General features: G+C 42.5%; 12 protein-coding genes across 12 annotated transcripts; 6 read left to right on the plus strand and 6 right to left on the minus strand.

Moving 5' to 3' along the window:
• Nucleotides 1-407: 407 nt before the first annotated feature.
• On the plus strand, nucleotides 408-1061 carry TDEL0A07230 (uncharacterized protein; the record flags this gene model as incomplete). Its single annotated transcript, XM_003679218.1, has 1 exon — nucleotides 408-1061. One exon carries the CDS (start codon nucleotides 408-410, stop codon nucleotides 1059-1061), a length of 654 nt encoding a protein of 217 aa, XP_003679266.1.
• On the minus strand, nucleotides 1058-2824 carry TDEL0A07240 (DUF1708 domain-containing protein; the record flags this gene model as incomplete). The annotated part of the gene is made up of 1 exon (XM_003679219.1): nucleotides 1058-2824. The coding sequence occupies one exon, from the start codon at nucleotides 2822-2824 to the stop codon at nucleotides 1058-1060; it is 1767 nt and encodes a 588-aa protein (XP_003679267.1).
• A 268-nt stretch (nucleotides 2825-3092) lies between these two features.
• On the plus strand, nucleotides 3093-4211 carry SMM1 (tRNA-dihydrouridine(20) synthase (NAD(+)); the record flags this gene model as incomplete). The annotated part of the gene is made up of 1 exon (XM_003679220.1): nucleotides 3093-4211. The coding sequence occupies one exon, from the start codon at nucleotides 3093-3095 to the stop codon at nucleotides 4209-4211; it is 1119 nt and encodes a 372-aa protein (XP_003679268.1).
• Nucleotides 4212-4500: 289 nt separating this feature from the next.
• Nucleotides 4501-11181, minus strand: ACC1 (acetyl-CoA carboxylase ACC1; the record flags this gene model as incomplete). Its single annotated transcript, XM_003679221.1, has 1 exon — nucleotides 4501-11181. One exon carries the CDS (start codon nucleotides 11179-11181, stop codon nucleotides 4501-4503), a length of 6681 nt encoding a protein of 2226 aa, XP_003679269.1.
• A 1201-nt stretch (nucleotides 11182-12382) lies between these two features.
• TIM23 (protein transporter TIM23) lies at nucleotides 12383-13009 on the plus strand (the record flags this gene model as incomplete). Its single annotated transcript, XM_003679222.1, has 1 exon — nucleotides 12383-13009. One exon carries the CDS (start codon nucleotides 12383-12385, stop codon nucleotides 13007-13009), a length of 627 nt encoding a protein of 208 aa, XP_003679270.1.
• A 145-nt stretch (nucleotides 13010-13154) lies between these two features.
• RRT12 (Rrt12p) lies at nucleotides 13155-14465 on the minus strand (the record flags this gene model as incomplete). Its single annotated transcript, XM_003679223.1, has 1 exon — nucleotides 13155-14465. The coding sequence occupies one exon, from the start codon at nucleotides 14463-14465 to the stop codon at nucleotides 13155-13157; it is 1311 nt and encodes a 436-aa protein (XP_003679271.1).
• Nucleotides 14466-15326: 861 nt separating this feature from the next.
• On the plus strand, nucleotides 15327-16004 carry RCF2 (Rcf2p; the record flags this gene model as incomplete). The annotated part of the gene is made up of 1 exon (XM_003679224.1): nucleotides 15327-16004. One exon carries the CDS (start codon nucleotides 15327-15329, stop codon nucleotides 16002-16004), a length of 678 nt encoding a protein of 225 aa, XP_003679272.1.
• Nucleotides 16005-16104: 100 nt separating this feature from the next.
• On the minus strand, nucleotides 16105-16623 carry IMG1 (mitochondrial 54S ribosomal protein bL19m; the record flags this gene model as incomplete). The annotated part of the gene is made up of 1 exon (XM_003679225.1): nucleotides 16105-16623. One exon carries the CDS (start codon nucleotides 16621-16623, stop codon nucleotides 16105-16107), a length of 519 nt encoding a protein of 172 aa, XP_003679273.1.
• A 152-nt stretch (nucleotides 16624-16775) lies between these two features.
• Nucleotides 16776-17588, minus strand: BUD23 (18S rRNA (guanine1575-N7)-methyltransferase; the record flags this gene model as incomplete). The annotated part of the gene is made up of 1 exon (XM_003679226.1): nucleotides 16776-17588. One exon carries the CDS (start codon nucleotides 17586-17588, stop codon nucleotides 16776-16778), a length of 813 nt encoding a protein of 270 aa, XP_003679274.1.
• A 754-nt stretch (nucleotides 17589-18342) lies between these two features.
• On the plus strand, nucleotides 18343-20196 carry TDEL0A07320 (sterol O-acyltransferase; the record flags this gene model as incomplete). Its single annotated transcript, XM_003679227.1, has 1 exon — nucleotides 18343-20196. The coding sequence occupies one exon, from the start codon at nucleotides 18343-18345 to the stop codon at nucleotides 20194-20196; it is 1854 nt and encodes a 617-aa protein (XP_003679275.1).
• A 116-nt stretch (nucleotides 20197-20312) lies between these two features.
• On the minus strand, nucleotides 20313-21059 carry ATP23 (putative metalloprotease; the record flags this gene model as incomplete). The annotated part of the gene is made up of 1 exon (XM_003679228.1): nucleotides 20313-21059. The coding sequence occupies one exon, from the start codon at nucleotides 21057-21059 to the stop codon at nucleotides 20313-20315; it is 747 nt and encodes a 248-aa protein (XP_003679276.1).
• A 161-nt stretch (nucleotides 21060-21220) lies between these two features.
• TDEL0A07340 (uncharacterized protein) lies at nucleotides 21221-21868 on the plus strand (the record flags this gene model as incomplete). The annotated part of the gene is made up of 1 exon (XM_003679229.1): nucleotides 21221-21868. The coding sequence occupies one exon, from the start codon at nucleotides 21221-21223 to the stop codon at nucleotides 21866-21868; it is 648 nt and encodes a 215-aa protein (XP_003679277.1).
• Between the last annotated feature and the right edge of the window lie 46 nt (nucleotides 21869-21914).

The raw sequence follows: 21914 nt of genomic DNA on the forward strand, positions 1-21914 counted from the left end.
GGAAACCCAAAATTGACCGGGCCAAACCGGACACTTCCCAACTTGTCCGATTGACACCGGCTCATTTCGGACACTCTAACTTTTTGTCCGGTATGATCCGGCCACAACCGGACAAACCTAATCGGACACCCTTCAGGGGCTCGTTTGCGATCAAGAGGCGTCGCAAAGGCGGCTATCAGCCAGCCAGCCCACCACAACTGGAAAAACAGTCGATCCCCTTTGTCTCAATCTTAAGCCTACAACACCTACAATAACAACTTCAACTATCACCACCAATTGCAGGAACTGCAATACCTGCAAAAGAACGTCACTGGCCACACGAATGGCATACGGTATATATATATAACTACATACTACATATATTAGTAGATAGCGTTTAGGTAGATGGATCAATAGATCGAATCGAGATGACTGAGGATACAGATAAGAAATGGCCTTTGAATAGGCCTGTGTCGGCCCATATTACAATACATTATGAGGACGATGAAAGAGAAAGAGCAGGGAAAGTGGTTAAGACGGTGTTGAATATTGATCAGGCAGGTGAAAATGATGTTGCGAGTTCATTGCAAGGTTATTCGTTAGAGGAGGCCTGTAAGAGTCCCACGGCTTCGCCGAGGGACTCCAGAAGGCCTTCTAATGCTAACTCGATGAATGTTTACGATTTTTATCAGTGTGTGCATAGACAACGAGATAGTGAGCGTGAAAATGGCTCGCATTCCGTTGGTAGAAGGTTCAGTGAACCAAGAATTCCTAATACTACTAATCAACAACATCCCAGACATTTGCATTGTACGCAGGAGGAAGCTCCGATTGTGCGATCTATGTCTTTGGCTACAGGCATGGATCCACATCTCATAATGCTTCCACCTTTAAGAAAAAATCGAGCGGATGAAAGATTGTCGTCGCGAACTTCTTCAAGATCCTCATCGAGGTCATCTTCAGGATCTGAACCTTCGGCAGAACATAGGTGCCTGGATCTTTCGTGTCCTTGCTCGAGGCACCATCATAGAAGGAACTCGGTAGCTGTGAAATTTCATAAGGCCATGTATAAGAAGGCCTAAGTCATTACGCTCTCTGTATAGCAACTATCTAATAAGTCATTTAGGGCGTTAGCATTGTTGGTTGGTGGAGTGGTTGTGGAAGCGGATTGTTCACCTGTTATGACAAGCCAGTTACACTCACCGATCTTCTTTGTTAGTTTGATGAGCAGAGTGTTATGCACTCTGTTCATAAACATTTCGCTCTTCCATGATGATATGAGCCATTCGCTTATATCTGTCTTGGCAACTCGTACTTTTGAGTCTTGAGAGGGTTCACGATTTAGTTTTAGTGGTTGTTGTAAAGTGAGTCCTCCTGCTCCACCGCCTAATGCTAACGTACCTCCCTCTGCACAATTTCCACCTTCCAACATCTTGAGTAACTCGTCAAATGAGTTTTGTTCTTTGGCAAAATGTAACCATGTAGCAACTGCATATTGGTCGTCGCCTACTTTTGGTTGTTCGCCTTCTTGACCGTTTTCTAACATTCCAGCATTGAATCCATTGTCAAATGTGGTTATATATCTGTTGGAAGATTCAGAGAATAATGTCGTAATCACTTTCAGAGTCTCTTCTTCTAATTGATCCAAAAAGACATTTTCAACTTTGGAGAATGAGGTTTTGGATGAGTAAAAACGTTGTTTCGCTGTCGCGGCCTGATATATCAACGAAGTGAAATCGTTACCGTTAGAGAACTCGAATGGGATGGTCAAAGTCAAGGCCTTTGAAGATCGGGCTCGATATGCAGTTGGTGGGTATTGATCGATGTGGAAAATGTCTGATAGGTAAAAGTCCTTGACTTTGCCCTCATGGTTCAAGGATCTCAAGTATCCCACGAACAATCGGTACAAGGCGTTACCGCGGGTATGATAAGATTTGATCACAGCAGGTGTATCGTCATTCAAGTCTTCGAATGGCTCACGAACAAAACAGGTCGCTCCTGCGGTAAATATTAAATCCAATTGCACACTCTTGTCAACAAGTAATTTATTCTTCTGTAACAAAATGCATAGAAGAAATTCTAGGAATGCGAATGTGCAGAAAGTGTAGTCCTTATCCGGTAAGAATTTAGATAGTCTAAAATGGAACGACTCCAATGGGAAGTCATTCTCACTTTCCCACTTAATAAATTTATAGTAGGCTTCCCAGGGCACGATTCCTCTAGGAAACTCGTTCCAAAGAATCCTCAAAGCCATTGTCAATGAACCGATATTATTCTTGAAATTAAGTCTCATCGCAGTAGATAAATCATCACCTTTCAAACTACAACCATCTTCGGGGAAGAAATTCTTTAGTATATTCTTAGTTTCGATCACTTCTTTATGTGAGAAATGGTGTAAATTTGGTTTGAAAACTTGTAATAACGTCTTACTATCCTCTTTCTGCAAGATCAATTCCTTAATGTGATTGGTCAGGTACTGAATCACGTACCGTGCCGATGTAGGAGTAATCCCATTGGATTTCTCGAATATATCAAATTGTCCATCCTTGTTTCCATTCAAGTAAGCCTTGGGATCATAGATATAGTATCTATTACCTTGACCACCACTAACACTTGACATAACTTCCGATGACAGAGTCTTGGGTGATCCCATCGGTGAGAACACCGGTTTGGGTACCGGTGCTTCCACTGGTGCTGAAAAAGATCGTATCTGTGGATTTGTACTCCTCTTAGGCTCTTTTTTCCTCAACTTGTCCAAGTTTTGGACCACACTACTGCTCCTCGTCTGACTCTTGTTCCCATTGCTGCTAAATCTCTCCCGAAGGCCTCTAAAAACACTAACCATCTTGCTTGCTGGGCCAGCCCTCAAAATGATAGGTCACAATAAAACAAGCGTTCCCTGCTGGCCATCAGTAATGTATATATAGAGATCTCGGGGTCCCTACAATTGTTGAAGAATTGCTGATGTTTCATGTTTCAACTATGTTTCAGAACGCGAACTAACATTATTCGCGATGCGCATTCACGTTTCAAATTTTTGAATCTAAAACAGTTGAAATCGATGAGGTGAGATGAGCTAGTAGAAAGAGATTGAACCATTGGGGTATAGTTCGATGGTGATTTACGCTGGTAAGCTGGTTCTGGCACCTATGGTGCGGGCAGGGGAATTGCCCACTCGGTTGTTGGCTTTACAACATGGGGCTGATCTCGTATGGTCGCCTGAAATCATCGATAAGAAACTGATTCAATGTGAAAGACAGATTAATGAAACACTAAAAACTGTGGATTTTGTGATTCCTTCACCTGGCGGTAATAAACCTCCAACTTTAGTGTTTAGAACGTATCCTGCGGCGGAAAAGGGTAAAGTCATCTTCCAGATAGGTACGGCTACCCCATCGCTAGCACTGGAAGCTGCTTTGAAAGTGATTAAGGATGTAGATGGGATAGATGTGAACGCAGGGTGTCCAAAACATTTCTCTGTGCACTCCGGGATGGGCGCTGCGTTGTTACAGACTCCAGAGAAGCTATGCTCTATCCTGAAAGAGCTAGTGACGAAGGTGGGTGAACCATACAAGAAACCTATTAGTGTCAAGATCAGACTTTTAGAAGATGAAGAAAAGACTTTGAAGCTGGTTGAGAGGTTGTGCTCTACTGGCATATCCAACTTAACCGTCCATTGTAGAACTACGCCGATGAGGAATCGTGAAGCTCCAATAAGAGACTATATTCCAGGAATTTACAGAATTTGCCAAAGAATGAAAGTCTCGCTCATAATGAATGGTGCAGTACGAGATAGATCCCATTTCAGAGGTCTGAGGGAGCAATTGATACTCCCTGAAGACATTGGAGGTATGATGGCGGACTGCGCTGAAAATAACCCAACAGTGTTTAGCGACTCGCCACTGCCTTGGTATGATACTTGTCGACAATACATCAAGATAGCGAATGACTTTGATAATCATTTGGGGAATACAAAGTACATGCTTTCAAGGCTGGTACCGGGAAAATCCAAATTCTTTCAATTCTTTGCACGTTGTAAGACCATGCAGGAAGTGCAATTCGTCATAGATCAATTGGGTCCCACCGGTGAGATGTTGAAGGATCCTTCAAGCTACCTGGACAATTGCAGAGAGCAGGATAAGCTTTTAAAGAGGAAAGCCAGTGATCTAAAATCTCAGCAGAAGCAGCAAGAGAAGAAGCGCAAGTTACAGGAAAATAGCGCCGAAACATAGTAGCCAATGAGGCAATACATAAGATATTCAATTTTAAAGAGATTTTAATTTATTTCGAAAGTCTTTATCATCGGCATCTACATATACATTTAAATAAACTGTTTTTTATTATTGAAAGCAAATTGGAAGGATCATTCATGTCGTATTAGATATCATGCTAACAGTTATGGCGGACCGGAACAAGGGAAAAACAACAACCAACCCTGATCAGGCCAAACCTTTTTGTTTAACAATAATCTATTTTTTTTTTAATTCCATCCATGTTGTGTTGTAATGATTCTCATAACACTTATTTCAGACTCTTGGAGATCTTCTCCTTGTCCTCAGTGGACAACATCTTCAAGACCTCAGATAGGCCATTGATAACGTTGTCGTGGTCACTTCTTAGTGACTTAGCCAACCCTTGAGCGAATGATTCCAATTTCAAAGATTTCAAGTGTTCATCTAGTAACTGGTAGTTTTCCTCAATCCAGGTGGCAACTTGTCGGTCATTTTCGTGATCAACAGATGCTGGGTACCATGACCGTAGTCTAGCAATCTTCTCTAGTCTGGATGCTAATGGCAGTTCTGCGTCAAGTCTCTTGATCAAGTACTCTTCGTTCAATCTACGTCTCAATCTCCAGAAGAAGAAGCGACGAGCTTCTCTCCAGTGCAATTCTCTTCTGATTACACCCTTGGCCAACATACGAGTGGATCTGTCATGCAAGTCGGCAAATTGGACACTGATTTGACTATAGATTGGAGATAGCAATTGCTCACGAGCAGCCAATTTCTTGGAAATTTCTTGATGTTCTTCGCTGGATAAGGAAGAATCAGCAAGTTTTTGCTTCAATTGCTTGTAAGTTGGATCCAATCTGGCCATAGTGCCTAGTAGTTTCTCTCTACGGTACTTGACACCAACCATACCGGCAGGTTCCAAGACACCAGCTCTAGATTCAACGTCAGCGTACATTTCCATCTGTTCAGGGTTGATGGCTGGATCAACAACGACCCAGGAACCACCTCTCAATTCACCAGTTGGCGGAATGTAAATCATGATAGGTTGCTTATAGTCAACCAAGGCGTCAACAATGAAGGAACCGTACTTCAAAACTTCATTGTACATATCACGTTGACCACCAGAGAAACCTCTCCAGTTGGCAAGTATCATCAATGGTAATTGCTCACCATAGTTGAAGTCATTGATAGCTTGAGCGGTCTTGAAAGCAGAGTTTGGATACCAAACTTGACCAGCTTCTTGGACCAATGATTCAGTAGAATCTGGGTTGGCTGGATCAGCAGGAATCAAGTTCTCAACCATCTTGGTTTCAACAGCGATAATACCTAATGGAATACCACCCAAACGAGCTCTACCGACGACAACACCCTTTGCCCATCCAGACAAAGTTTCGAAGAAAGAACCCTTATCGAACAAACCAGACTCGAAGCCTTCTTCAGAATCGCGACCAGCGATCATCCATCTGACATCATAAGGTTCATCCTTATGTGGAACAAAATCGATTTCTCTGTCCCATTTGTCTTCGGTCTCCAAGATTGGCACTGGCATGTTACGTTTAGCTGGAACATAAGATAACCATTCCATAATTCTCTCAACGGCTGCCAAATCATCTGCTGCGGTCAAATGAGAGACACCATTGTTGTACATGATCTGAGTACCACCAAGTTGCAAGTTGGAGGAGTAAACCTCTCTACCCAAAACCTTGTTGATAGCGGGAGCACCGGTCAAGATGATTGGTTGACCTTCAATTTGGATGGCTCTTTGACCCAACCTAACCAAGTAGGCACCAATACCGACAGATCTACAGGTGACCAAAGTCACAGTGAAAATGTCGTGGTAAGCTTTGGAAGTGGCACCAGCAATCAAACCAGAACCCTTCAAACACTCAACACCTAAACCATCATCAGCACCGATGACTGCTTTGATGACGTGTCTCTCTTCACCGCCTTCAACAATACGTTCAGTAACAACAGATTGTTCCTTACCGTATTTCTTCAACTCTTCCAAATTCTCGGAGTTCAAATACAAGTAGTCAAAACCCTTCGTTGAGTCAGATGGATCTTTCCAAGCAACTTGGAATAATGGGACCAATTCTTCAGCGATACCGATTCTAGCACCAGAGTTGGCTGATAGGTAGATTCTTGGGATACCGCGCTTTCTTGCGTACTCGGTAACCTTGTTGAAGAACTCATCTTCTTGAGGACCGAAAGAACCAATCTTGAAAGTGATATCGTTTGCGACAACAACAAATTGACGGCCACGAGGATATTCTGGAGTCTTCACAGTGATCTTGAAGGCAACCATACCGATGGCATTGGCACCAGGTTCACGGTCAACTTCGGTCAATTCACCATTTTCATCTTCGATCAGTTCGTTTGCAATGAAGAAGTCATCGGAAATTTTGGCCTCAGAAGAGTATTTCTCCCATTGAGAAATAGCCGCCTGGTGGAATAGTTCTGGGAAATCGTAAACGTAAGTAGTTCCCATCAAGTGGGCCTTGTAACGCTTTGGTTGCAACCATTCTTTGACTGGGTATGGAGTTGCAATTGGTCTTAGATGCATGGAACCTGGCTTACCGAGGGACTTGAATACCCAGTCACCCTTAGCGTTCTTGACTTCAGTGTATAGCTCAGTCTTGACAACGTAACCAGAGACGTTATTAATCAAGGCACGCAAAGGAACAGGAGTTTCAGTTTTTGGGTCCTTGATTATGATACGGATTTCAGCAGAAGCAATTCTCAGTCTTAGTAATCTCTTACCGAATCTCTGTAAGAAACCACCGAAGGCAGCCTCAACATCTTCTGGAGAGACATCAAAGACTGCAGAGAAGTTGATGAAGATATGATTCAAGTCAGAGTTAGAAGTATCGATGATTTCCAAGTTGTCCAAAATGTCACTCATCAATCTGTTGGCTTCCGAAGTCAAGTATTCTTGAATGGAAATATCATCGCGGATACGGCCAGTTCTGATGATACCTCTGGTGAAAAATCTCTTATCAAGTGGAGAAGTCTTACCAACAGCCTCGTAGACATGGATGTTTCTGTTTTCAGTGAAGATCGACTTAATGTTGAAGTTTGACATTCTTCCTAATTCTAGTTGGAAAGCCAGCGCGGGTTCGATGTGACGAATAGTTTGATCTTCGTCGTAAGCTGGGCCCTTGAAAGTGTAGTACTTTGGATAAGAACCATCACTGTAACCGAACATAAAGGTGATACGACGGATAGCAGAAGAGATCAACTCCTGTTTGCTAGTTTCTAAGATTTCAGTCAATCTCTTCAACACACTTTCTTCCGATTCGAAACCGTCGGTAGAGTTGACGTAGATGTTGGCAACGTTACTCAAAGATTGGGTACTACCAGATCTGTCTGGAGCTGGACCACTGGCAGAAGAAGAAGCTCTTGGGATGATTTCTAGACTTTGAGACAAGACATCGTCAACATCATCCAGATGCTCAGCGGAAACCAAGATACCAGTTCTTGAAGGAGAGCTTTGGCTATCAGCTGTGTAAGTCAAATCAGATACGGACATAGCTCTGTTCATACCAAGCTTAGATTTCATTTGAGGGATTGCGGTGAAAGCAGCTGATGGTAATTGGAATTTCCACTCACAGATGGGGTTACTAGTGTTGGTATGAACTTGAACGTCACCGATGGTGTACGCTCTGTAAGCTCTACGGACATAGACTTCAGCGGCAGCGGCAGCGACAGCAGGATCAGAATAGCTCAAGAATTGGGTCAAGACATCGAACACAACGTAGTTAGAATCGATCAAATCCTTTAGAACTTCCATGTTTGGCTCAGTACGCTTTGGCTTTGTGGCACCGTAAGAAGCTTGAACCACTGAAGATTTCAGAATGTGTTCGATCTGCTCGGTTCTTTCCTTGACGGATGGCAAAGCACCTTGAATCAAGATCTCTCTTGCTTGCAAAGCAACCTTGGCGGTAGCCTTGGATTGCAATTCGACAATGTGTTGCAATGGAACAGAGATAGTAGCAGCAACATCAGAAGAGATTTTACACAAAGGTTGGTAGTGCTTTAGAATTGCCAAAATCAAATTGTTCTTTGCAGAGACTTTAGAGTGAGAAAGAACAATCAGGACCACCTTTTCTAAGTTGTCTATGTTTTCATCACGAAGCTTTAAGATCACATTCTCTTCACGAACATTTGGACCGTTGAACAATTTCTCAACATTGTAGTACTCTTCTAGGAATTTGACAAAGACAGAGTGCTCATGAGCAGCCAGACCGTTAGCGTAACGGCTGGTAATGTCCAAAAGTGGTTCCATAACAGTACTCAGCAAACCAGCATCTTTTTGCTTCAAAGCACCTTCCATAAGTTTAGATAACTGTCTTGCTGGGAAAATAGCCGAACGTTTGGCCGATCTGTCGACCAATTGCTCTAGTTGCTCATCAAGTTGGGCTGGCAATCTAGAATGTAGAGCAGAAATTTGCATTTTCCATTCAGAGTATGGTAGTTTTGGATCTCTCAAAACTTCAATCAATTGTTGTAGAGATGCATTCATGATAACTTGGTTATCGTAACCATTCAAGATGTTTTCCAAAGTAGTGACCAATGACTTGAACTTGTAAGCTGGCTTAGTACCTTCAATGCTTGGAGCACCTAAGTCTGGAAGCATTCCTTCGAAAGGTAGAGCGTGCTTCACCTTGGATGGATCGTCCAAACTCAAGATGGCGATTATATCACCAGCGGCAATAGTAGAACCAGGTTGCTTTAGGAGTTGAACAACACCACTTTCCTGTGCAATCAAAGGCATTTGCATCTTCATGACTTCAACTTCAGCGTAAGGTTGACCAGCGACGACATGATCACCATTCTCGACGATGAACTTGACCAGTTTACCTGGGGATGGAGTACGTAGCTGGGTTGGATCGTTCTCGACTTCCAACAAAGTAGTCATGGAGTCGACAGACAGCCTAGTGGCAGCAACTTCCTCCTTCCAGTAGATAGTGTGAGAGTTACCACCAACAGCGATCAAAAGACCACCATCAGAAAGTTTACGAGCACGTACTTCACATTTCGAACCATTGATGAACAGAGTGTAACGATCATCAGCAGACTTGGCCACAGTAAACTTGTATCTCTTGCTATCGTGGATAAATTCAACTGGGAACATGGTTTGTAGTAAGGTCTTTGCTGGAACTTGACCTCTCTTCAGAGAGTTAATGTACTCTTGACGAGCAGCTTCAGAAGCGATAAAGGCCTTAGTAGCGGCACCACAAATAACAGCCAAAGTTGGATCTGGCTTCTCAGCGGTCATCTTTTGAGAGATCAAATCATCTAACCAACCGGTGGTGATGGTATTCTCTTCAAAATCTTCGGTCTCTAGAAGCTTAATTAAATATTCGACAGTAGTCCTGAAATCACCTCTAATGGATAATTCTTTCAGAGCAACAACCATGTGCTTTCTAGACGCTTGCCTATTTTCACCAAAAGCGAAGATATGACCGAATTGGGAGTCTGAGAAAGAGTGGATTCCACCATTATTACCAACCGAGAAATAACCCCAAACATTTGAAGATGAACGGAAGTTCAAATCGTGCAAGGAACCACCAGATGGCTTGAAACCTTCGTTTGGATCTTCAGAAGTGATACGACAAGCCGTACAGTGACCCTTTGGAATTGGCTTTCTTTGAACCTTCAAAGATTCTTCTGATTTGAACTCAAAATCGATTGGAGTAGCGGTATGTGGGTTCAAACCGTATAGCAGTCTAATATCTTTAATTCTATGCATTGGGATACCCATAGCAATTTGTAATTGAGCTGCAGGCAAGTTAACACCAGAAACCATTTCAGTGGTTGGATGCTCGACTTGCAATCTTGGGTTCAACTCCAAGAAATAAAATTTATCATCATCATGAGAATACAGGTACTCGACAGTACCAGCAGAGACGTAGCCGACCAATTTACCCAATCTGACAGCGGCTCTTTCCATCTCCGAGAAAGTGTCCGGTTTAGCGATGGTAACAGGAGCTTCTTCAATGATTTTTTGGTGACGTCTTTGCACGGAACAATCACGACCAAACAAAGAAATGTTGGTACCATATTGATCAGCCAATAATTGAACTTCCAAATGACGTGCCTTACCGGCCAACTTCATAATAAAGATTGGAGAACCTGGAATTTCGTTTGCTGCTTGGTGGTACAAGGAGATAAAGTCCTCTTCACGTTCAACTTTTCTGATACCTTTACCACCACCACCTTCAGAGGCTTTGATCATAATTGGGAAACCAATTTCCTTGGCTTTTGCTAAACCATCTTCTGGAGAGGAGCAACAACCCTTTTGATAAACATCATCTTGCACAGAGACTAAATTGGTTTCTTCATCGACAAAAACTTGATCGACACCAGTACCTGACCATGGGATACATGGTACTTTAGCGTGTTGGGCGACGATAGTGGATGAAATCTTGTCACCCAAAGATCTCATGGCAGAACCTGGTGGACCGATAAAGATAACTTTCCTCTTGGATCTAGCCAAACTTTCCGGTAGTAGAGGATTTTCCGATGCGTGACCCCAACCTGCCCAGACGGCATCGACATCAGCTCTCTCAGCGATATCGACGATCAGATCGACGTTTGCGTAGTTGTTGTTGTTTGTACCACCTGGTACTTCGACGTACTGATCGGCCATCCTTATATATTCAGCGTTAGCTTCCAAATCTTCTGGTGTAGCCATTGCAACGAATTGAACAGCTCTTTCATTGCCAAAAGTCTCATAGGCCCATTTCCTTACGGAACGAATCTCTTTGACTGCGGCTATACCGTTATTGGCAATCAGCACTTTCGATATGATAGTATGACCACCATGGGATTTGACAAAATTCTTTAAAGGTGAATCCTCGGTAGAATTTACATTACGGTACCCTAGAAAATGCGGCGCCAGCTTGGCGTGTTTCTGAGAATAGTCTGTCATTTCACTACCAGACACTTCAAAAAGGTTTTCTTCACTCATCTTACTCTTTGTATAACTAATGTATCTTGATTGAAAAGGATCGAGCGGTTTGGTAACAATGCGGCTAGTTAGCAGAACCCTCGAACTCAACGTGTAGACTTTGTTCAAAAACAAAAGGCTGCTGCGAGAAATCGTAATCGTGGAACGCTTATCTTGTTAGTCAACTATTCTATGGAAATTACTTTCAAATATTCATGTACTCGTATGCTTTCAAAATCTCTTCTCTTCTTTTCCTGCATTAATCCAACAATTTCATCCAGGGTATCGAAGCGCATACTGCACTGCTCTAATCACGTGATACATACTCTTTCTCGACGTTGTTGGAATATTAAGATTAGCACTCACAACAGGGTATAAAAAACAGTTTTTTAAAAGTCCCTATGTGGTGGTATAGCTTGGTTGTTTTGTGGTTGTTGTTTAGTACTGTTATGTTTTGTGACAAGAAATACTTTTGCCGCCGACTCCAGCTTTGTTTAATATATACTCGAACTCTGTTTTTTAGGGGCGCGCCGCGTCCAACGGATTTTTTTTGTTGGGAGCCGCCATGAACAAAAATTGGTGGATACTTCCTCGTACTGGTGATGTCAATTGGTATTGGATTCTAGTGTTGGTATGTAGTTAGATAACGTATAGTCTATAAATGCGGATGGTGGAATAGGCGGCGACGCCAGCGTCGGCGCCGACTCTTGCGGTTCTTGAATTGTTGAGTAGTAGCAGTAGTTGTAGTAGTAACTCTAGTTGTCTTGAATCGCGCGAGTAAGCGGCGTAGCAAATTGCAGGGTTTCTGCGAGAACTTAATCTCGAGCTCCGAGGATGTGCTCGTCGTAGCTATCGGGCGAGTGAGTATCTCGCGTCGTTGGATAAAGCTCTTGTAAGCATTGATCTCGTGGCATAGGCGAGAACACCAGGGTGATTCTGGTGAGGACAATGCTGGGTAGTGAGTGTCGGACAGGCGGTTTTCGTCGTTGCGAATTGCCCAAAGAGGAGTGCGGTCCATTTTACGTTCTACATGGAGATAAGAGCTTACAGATCATTTGAGTTGGGCATGTTAAATATGTGTGTCTGTTGTTGTAGAAACATATAGCTTTAATCGATGTTTCTTGGCGTCGCACTATACGGGAGCAGTTGAAAAATTTTAAAGCTTTAAGCAAGTGAAAAATTATGGCCACTATGAGGTGGAAACAAGAGTACGTGAACATCGATGTCGTGGATATTTGGCGGAAAGTCCAGTTCGCAGAAGCAGGAGGATAATACGGCACTTGGGTTTGATCCTGCCCAAGTTTCAAATGTTTCAAATATAATTTCGGCACCTGGAGTGCTGGATCCATCGCGGTTGCATCCTTTGGCTGGATTGGAGAAAGGTGTGGAGTATTTGGACCTCGAGGAAGAACAGTTATCAACACTTGAAGGTTCCCAGGGTTTGATTCCTTCGCGTGGTTGGACTGACGATCTTTGTTACGGTACTGGTGCTGTGTATTTAATCGGTTTGGGTCTTGGTGGTTCATATGGGTTCTTTGAAGGGCTGCGTAACATTCCACCCAATAGTCCGGGAAAACTACAACTAAATACCGTTTTGAATCATGTTACGAGACGGGGTCCCTTCTTGGGTAACAATATGGGTGTTCTAGCGCTTACTTATAACTTGGTCAATTCATCGATCGATGCTTTTAGAGGTAAACACGACGTGCCGGGTTCTATAGTGGCTGGTGCTTTGACTGGTGCGATTTTCAAGTCTTCTAGAGGGCTGAAAGCCATTGGTTACTCATCGGCTATGATGGCCGGTGCCGCGGCTACATGGTGCGGTGTGAAGAAAACGATCTTGGAGTGATTGCATTGTAAATTATAAAGTGGTCAATAAATCGTTTCGGTGTCCGTTTTCTTTGTACTACTCACTTCTATACTCCTCTATGATGACTAATGCACTTGTACATACCACCTTCATGTATAATCTATCGAACCATCGGGTGATTACATCATTGACTATCTTTCAAATCTTCGATTAAAAGATCGAGATCTACTACGGGGTACACGGCGTTGCTGAACTTATCATCGTTCTTCTTGACACCGTTGAATGCCACACGGTTTGGAGTCCCGGGTTTGAACACTAGCGTTCGTCTTTGAAAAACGTCATTGGTAGCCATTTTCAATATATAATCCTTGATCTTATCGTATGGTACACCTTCATCGAGCAGGATCGCTGCCAGGCCGGTGATACTGGGTGAAGCCATTGAAGTTCCCGAGAAGAGAATTGGTTTGAGATGTGGCGCACTCGCCAGCGATTTGACTCTAACGCCTGGGGCAAAAATGTCGACACAGGAACCCCAATTACTGAATTTAGCAATTGAGTCTGTTCTATCGTCGAAAGCACCAACAGTGATGGCTTCGGGCGCTGAAGCGGGGCTGTTTAGACAGGCGTTGATATTCGAATTGCCGGCTGCTACTACAACGACAATTCCTGCCTCGTGAGCCGCCTTTACAGCCTGGTTTATAACCGAATTTCTTATAGCTCCCAAGCTTAGGTTGATAACGCAACCTTTCCCCTCCGATGATCTGCAATGATTGACGGCGAATTCCATTGCGCTGATCACCGTGGTTAAATTTCCCTGACCCTTTGCGGTCAATGCCTTCACTTCCACCAATGTAATATCTTTCGCTACTCCATACTTGCTCGAACCGACGATTCCTGCTACGTGTGTACCATGACCGTTTCCATCACCTGGACCTTCGCCCGTTAGATCCTCACCAAAAACTGCTCTTCCGCCGAACTCCGCATGCTCTTTGTAAATACCCGTGTCGATTATATAAGCATTGATCCCATCACCTCGATGTTTATTATCGTAATAATAATTAAAACTGCCTTCATAATTATCATCCTCTTCCTCAAAATCGTACGGCAACTGAGAACGACGAGATAGTCGCGATAAATGCCTTGGGGCACCTCGTTGACGTCTAATAAATCTAGAGTTAAAATTCCACCCTTCAAAATCGTGTTCATCGTATGCAACAAACTGTATATTAGGAACTACTTCCGCCACTAAAGGACTGCGCCGAATCCTGTCGACCAGATCCCTGGGCACATCAATCGAAAGAGCCCGAAACGAACCAAAAGAAAATGTCCGGCGCACCTTACAGTCAAAGAACGACTTGATAGACTGCAACCTAGCCGATTTAAAATTCATGAATAATTTAAAAGCATCCGGTGTCTTAAACCTAATTAAATACTCTTCTGCAAATGAAGACTGAGTCAAAAATGAAGCTGCCAGCAGCCAAAAAACCCATCTCATCGTATTTCAGATTATACACTATCCCCACAGTACCTCCCTCATTTACAAAGTCTACTAAGAATTATTTTAATTATTTTATTATTTTGTTTATTCATTTACTGACGCTGACACTCGACTTTGTGTGCTAGAGACAGCGCGAGCCAATCAAAAACTTGACCAGGTCTAAAGGCGGTACTATATTAACCAATCAAATTGCAGGATTCAATTCTGAGGTACCACAGATGTGGCACCCTGTTCTTTGCAGACGCAAATTGAGCAAATAACTAATCAAAACCGCATTAGAGATACGCTGCGATGCCAAAGAAATTGAACTAGAACTAGAACTAGAAGTCAAGACTCAATTTTAGTAGATTCTCATTCATCCTGGACCTATCGCTCATTCTTCAAATTACGATTCTTGATACAATTATCGTTTAATAAAAAAATTCGTTTACGAAAAATCGTTTACTTGGGCATTCCTCTCTTCACACATGAATGGCTTACAAAATTCGCCTGGTAACAACCATCGAGATGAATTGTTTCAATGCCTCTACGTTGCCATGTAAATATCTCATCGCTCTCTATGCTCGGTTTTCTTCGTAACAGGAAATCGCCCCATTTTTTTTCATTTACTTCGACTGCAAAGACTCAAGAGGTGTTCATAACAAGTTGTATACTGCAGCAGTGGGATATGCTGTTTATGGGCAATTCAGCGATACACTGAAATAGCGTGAATTTGCATATACTATGTTTTTCTTTTTTACTTCTTGGTAGCTACCTATATTTTGTCAGCTTTCTTTGAAAAACTATATAAAAGGGTTTGAGCAAGGACATTTGCCCTTATCATCTTGACACTTAACAGCATTTCGCAAGACTGTAAACATGAAGATCCTTACATCTGAAGAAATTGAAGCTCATAGATACCACACCTTGGCTGGTGGTGTGAAAGGTGCCATTGCTGGGCTAATCATATCTGGAGCTATCTTCAAATTTGCTCCAATGAGATACCCAAAATTCAATCCAAAAGCTATGACCTGGTCCGTTAAGACTGCTACGTTCATCATGCCACCAGTTGTGCTGACGGCTATTTGCGCTGAAAATGCTTCTACCAGATTCGATGAGATGATGTATGGCTCTGGTGCTGAATCCTCGCAGGCCCTAGAAGAACACAAGAGATGGAAAAACCTATCGATGACGAATAAGATGGTCGAGTCTCTATCGAATAACAAGTACAAGATTATCACCGGTCTTTGGGCTGCCTCCCTATGGGGATCATGGGTCATTGTTAACAGAGACAAGATTATGACCAAGACTCAAAAGGCTGTGCAGGCAAGAATGTACGCTCAATTTATCACCGTGGCTCTATTGTTGGCCTCTATGGGGTTGAGTATGTACGAACAAAACTTGAACCCAGACAAGCAGAAGCAAACTGAACAACGTCGTTGGGATAAGCTTATCGAAGAGGCTGAAAGAGAGGAAAAAGCCGAGAGCGAAAGATCTGCTACTGGTTTCAAGACTAACCAGGACAGAGTCAATGCCAAGATTTATAAATACGATTAAAGACATGATATGATTTATTTAACCTACTGTCCCACCTTGCTGGTGTTGAGCACGACAAGCAAGTAAAATTCACTTATTATATACAAGTATTTGTTTGGTACTACCTCTTTTTCCTCAAGGAGGCCTCCAAATCACCAACATCCAGTTTGGTGCCTCTGATGTAATAATGTCTGTTTCTCTTTCTCCTGCTGTCCGCCTTTCTTAGGATATCGATTCTCTCTATCAAAGGGGAAAAGATTGGAATTGTAGCCTCAACTGCCGTTTTGGAGATCTGGTTTCTCAATTGCAGCGAAGCATCTTGGATGAGATTTTTACGGTTCACAGCTAGCACATAACCCACAAAGTTGTCATAAGAGCATTTTTTAGAATCGTATACCACACGAACAACGTCTCCAGCACTTATACTGTCCTTTGGAGACTTTCCCACAAGTTTCCGTCTCCAACCACTAGGGTCTAGCTTGGTATCGAGGTCCTTCTTGGCTAAAGTTTGCACAATATTAGCCTTCTGGATCTTTTCCACTGGAGGGTACACCGGTATGACTTTCCTCACGGTAGAAACAACCTGGTAGTTCCTTGTTAAAGCTCTGGGAGCCAAGGGGGATACAAAGTTCTTTAACATCCTGGTAAACACCTTTCTTCAAGTGTTAATCATCGCATTTATTAGCACTATTTCATTCTATATAGTGGGTTTTTCATGAGAAAAGCTTGAGAAAAACGGGTAATCAAATTTATATAACTAAGAAGTATCAATATACACAGCTTATCAGCGATTTAAAACCTCGGTCTTCTCTTTCTACCTGTGAACTTGGAGTCTTTGGCCACTTTCCGACCCCTACGCTTCATTAGCTCTTTCTTCCGCAGAATAAATGTCTTGCTGGACTCTTTTTGGTTTTTAGCCCTTTTGTTCTTCATTAAAGGCTCCTGTTGGTCCATTACAACACCTTGCAAATTGACTTGCTGATCTGTGGCATTTGGTGTGCCTGCACTGAGCACCAAGTAATACTTCTTGTTTTTCTTCGATTCTGGGTCGTCAATCACCAAACCACCGCTGAAACCGGCCACTTTGGCTGAGTGTAGAATCTGGTCCACTTGATCATCATTCTTTGGATAAAATTGGGCCACGAATTTACCTCCTTTCCTCAGAGATGCGTAAAGAGAGTTGAAAAATCGCATTAGACGCTGACGAGGATCGTTGTAGGAAGTATCAGCATTACATAACCATTGGATTGCACTAATACTGATTGCTGCATCGAAACTGCCTGCACGGAATGGTATACCTTGACCCATATCCTGCAGCATCAAGTCTCCCTCCACGTCTCGTGTGAGCCCTGTTGCCAGCATACTGGGCGATATGTCCAGTCCACACCATACATGGCCGTATTCTTCGGTCAAGATCTCACCACTGAGTCCGGATCCGCAACCTATATCCAGCACAAATGAACAAGGTGGGACGTTCAACAACTCCAACGCCCGAAGGGTCATCTTTGCCTGAATGTGCTGCACTCTGGTTGAGGAAGTATATTTTTGAGACTCTGATTCATTGTAAAACACCTCTGGCGGTGCCAGATCTTCTGGACGGGACATTTAGAGTGATTTATTGGCTGTTTAACTATGGGATGAGCTTATATCGCTATCTGATTAAAAGTCAAATTTCTATATTTTTTCACTTTACAATACAGGACCGAGACAAACAAGATGAGATCTTGAGGCTTTGACTTATAAAAGAGGCTGTCAGCTCGCTTTTTCTATTATTGTGCCTTTTCCTGGCTACTAATAGGAGTTCACAAGCTGTCAAGAGCTAAAATGTTTGTGCTATAAGTTTTTATGTGACATTACGCGTCAGTAAAAGTGGAAGGAGGAAGTATCAGATCAACGTCTCGGAACCTGATTTTTCGCAATAGAAACTGCTGATAAAGTGTGATAGTGGTCTCGAGAATTGCTAGTAATCAACGGATTTAATTCAGGATAGGTACAAGAGCGACAACTGCCGATTGAACCAGAAAAGTGCTATCGAGCAGCTTGAAAGTGCAGAAAAGAAAGCTCCAGGAGGTCGTGGGAAACTGAAGCGTCCTACAACGTCGAGATAACTACTCTGGTGTGCTTTAGATGGAGTTAGCCTAAACCCTTCTTATTATACCCGTATCGTGAGTTGTGACAGTTCATAGTAGGCTAAGTGGAATTACAAATCCACAGCTTAACGAGGCCCTTTACGACGGGTACTTAAGGAATTAGAACAACTTAAGTGGATTTACTGATTCATTATTAGCTTATCGTGCTTCTAGCTGAGTTTCGCAATTATTGCTAGAGAAAATTGTAGTGGAAAGTCTGTCAAACAAAGATGTCAGACGAAGGGCTGTTGCAAAATGAACAATTCTTACGAATCAAGAAATTGAATGCGGCAGAAAATAAGAGACGTTCTATCATTGTGGATGAAGATGATTATGACGATAGTTTGGGGCCAGCTGAGGACTCACCTCTAGAAAATGTCAATGAAGTGTCTTTACCTGAGGGAGTTGTGGCCCAGGCAAACCTTATACCTGAGGGTGATACGGAGGGTGATATGACTATTCAGGAAACTGAAGAGATCGAGGATTGTGAGAGACCGGCTGTGGTAGTGACTGGTAAGAAGGATGAGACTCCAGAGCATCTTTCCGATGCTGGATTTACGATACATCTTAAACAGCTGCATGGGAAGGAGAAACTGAGGTTTCGTCGGGACTCGAACCAAAAGATCTCATTCTTTGGCGATGTAGCATTCGATTTCAGACCCAGTATTCTCGATGGGGCAATCAGCGAGCAAATTAGGACTAAATTTGAAGGTCCTACGCTCGAGAAACAACTGAGAGAGATTAAAAAAAACGCAAGAGCCTTGACAAAAGATCAAATAGTCATTGAAAGTGACGTGCTTACTCCCAATTTCTCAGGCTTTTACGTTCTTTTCTGGTTGGCCGTTGCTTTGACTTGTGTTAAAGTTTGTGTCAATTATTATATTGAACATGACGGGGATTTGAGTGACTCTGAGATTTTGAAATTCATGACCACAGACTTAATTACAGTGGCATGGGTCGATTTTTTGATGTATTTGAACACATATTTTGTTCTCTTAATCCACTGGCTCTGTAAGCACAATTACATCAGGTGGAGTTCCACAGGTTTTACACTAGTATCGATTTATGAACTCGGATTTGTTGGATTTTACATGTTTCTCACGGAAAACGTATTGAAGTTACATTGGGTCGCCAAGATTTTTCTCTTCCTACACTCTTTAGTTCTTTTGATGAAGATGCATTCATTTGCATTTTTTAACGGTTATCTGTGGAACATCTCAGATGAGTTGAAGTTTTCCAAAAACGCATTGGCCAAGTCCAAGGAAACCGCTAAACCAGAAATTATTGAGACTCTGAAGAGAAGTAGAGACTTTTGCACATTCGAACTAGAATCACAATCCAAGAAGGAACCTTTCCCTCAAAACATCAATTTCAAAAATTACTTCATGTACACGATGTTTCCAACCCTGGTTTATCAAATCGAGTATCCAAGAACAAAGAGAGTAAGATGGGATTACGTGTTTGAGAAGCTATGTGCCATCTTTGGTACAATATTTGTCATGATGGTTCTCGCTCAATCTTACATGTATCCATTGGCCATCAAAGCCATCACCATTAGAGATTCTCCATGGACAACGTTGGCTGATAGGTTGAAGAAATGGTCCTTCATCCTAGTGGATTACATCCCAGCATTCATTGCGATGTACTTGTTAACTTTTTACTTGATTTGGGATGCCATCCTGAACTGCATCGCCGAACTGACTCGTTTTGGTGACAGGTACTTTTACGGTGATTGGTGGAACTGTGTCTCATGGGATGAGTTCAGTCGTATATGGAATGTCCCTGTTCATAAGTTCCTATTGAGACACGTTTATCACAGTTCTATGAGTGCTTTGCAACTAAACAAAAACCAAGCTACGTTGATGACTTTCTTCTTGAGTGCTATTGTCCACGAGTTGGCAATGTATGTTTTGTTTAAGAGATTAAGAGTTTACCTGTTCTTCTTCCAGATGAATCAATTACCTTTGGTTGCATTGAGTAACTCAAGATTCTTAAAAAAGAGAACTGTCATTGGTAATATTGTCTTCTGGATCGGTATCTGTACCGGGCCAAGCATGTTGTGTTCTCTGTATTTAACTATTTAGATTGTTGAGAATTTAACCACTAATTATTTTGTTAAGCTCCGCTGTTTACATTTGGTTGTTCGAAAGTCGTTTCTACATGAATAAATCATAATATGTACATGAAAATAATACTTTATCTACCTATATATCTCTTCAAAAGGTCTCGTATCACTGAAGCAACTGTCCCATACTTCCTCCACTACAGCTTTAGCATGCTCCTCGTCTTTACAACTAGGATTACCCATCACACTAAGAGTTGCCCTCCTCTTGACACAAGCTTGATGACCTTTACTGATCTCAAATCCAAAACCTCTTCTTGCGAATTCCTGAGAAAATCGACATTCTCCACTCAGTGAAGACGCTCTAATCTCGGAACAGGCATGATGCTTCAAATTGAGCCAATCAACTTGCCATTTCAAGTTATCAAAATAATGGATCATCTCATGGGCTAAGGTATCTTCCAAATGCCATTTGTCACGAATACGATTTTGACATAGCAGTATACCAAGCTCGGGATGAAACCCACCACTTTTCCAATCAGGGCAAACATCACATATGACCTTGGACTCATCGAATGGAAGTACGTCACCGTTACTCTTGACATTCAATTTGGAGATCTGCTGAGCCATGAATCTTACTGTTGGGGAATAATTCAATATCCAATCCCTGTAATCGTAACACTGTTTGCATTGCTGGCGTTGTAGAATAAATTGGTAGTCGTTCTCGTATTGCTTCTTCTCTTCAGTAGTTAAACCCAATCCAGTCTTGTATTGGAATGTGCGTCTCCACCACTGGAAACCCTGAGCTGAAGCTGGATCTTTTGGAGGATCAGGCTTTTTCATGTCCTCTCTCGGAGGAGGAGGAATTGCAGTATTATCAGCCATGAGGAACGCTTTTCAGACTAGTAGAGCTGTTCTAATTGGCATATAATTCATCAATTTTTCAGATCTCGAATAATTTCAACATGAAAAATCAAGTCTTCAATGAAATAGAATTCATCGACAACTCCAAAAGACATTATATATCGGTATCGTCCCACTTTAGTATGAATATTTGGACTGCTGCAAGTGACGGAAGAGAGGATGTCGTCGAGCAACTCCTAGCTCAAAACAACGGACTAAATGCCAATAGTAAAGACCCGAACGGCTACACATCTGTTCACGCAGCTGCAGCATATGGTCATATTGAGCTGCTAAAGAAGTTGTGCAAGCAGTATAACGGTGATATAAACATTCGAGACAACGATGGGGATACTCCACTTCACCACTGTGAAGACGTCAACACTGCCAAAATTATCGTCGAAGTGCTAGGTGGAGATATAAGCTTGACCAACGAGGAGGGCAAGACTGCACTACAGAGTTTCGAAGAAGATGCAGAGTTTCCAGAACTTATCCAGTACATGCGTCTGCAAAGTGGTATCCCACAGGATCAGGATAGTCTGGGTATCGACGCGGACCAACTGCAACAGTTCAGGGACAACATACGATATACCCTTGAGACAGAACCTGAAGATCTGAACGATCCAGAGTCACAAGCCCGCAGAAAGAAGCTGGAACAAATCATACAGGGCGAGAACGCAGAACAAGAACTCGAAAACTACATCAGAGAGATTATCCGCTCGCAGATCATGACCAATGGTGAACCAGGGGCAGCCGAAGAGCAAAAAGGGTCAAACGCTAAGCGTAGAAAGTAGCACAACCGTATACTAAGTAACTAATCTCAGCTTGAAGTTATAACTA

This window comes from Torulaspora delbrueckii, chromosome 1 (assembly GCF_000243375.1).
Source record: "Torulaspora delbrueckii CBS 1146 chromosome 1, complete genome".
Lineage (NCBI taxonomy): Eukaryota > Fungi > Ascomycota > Saccharomycetes > Saccharomycetales > Saccharomycetaceae > Torulaspora > Torulaspora delbrueckii.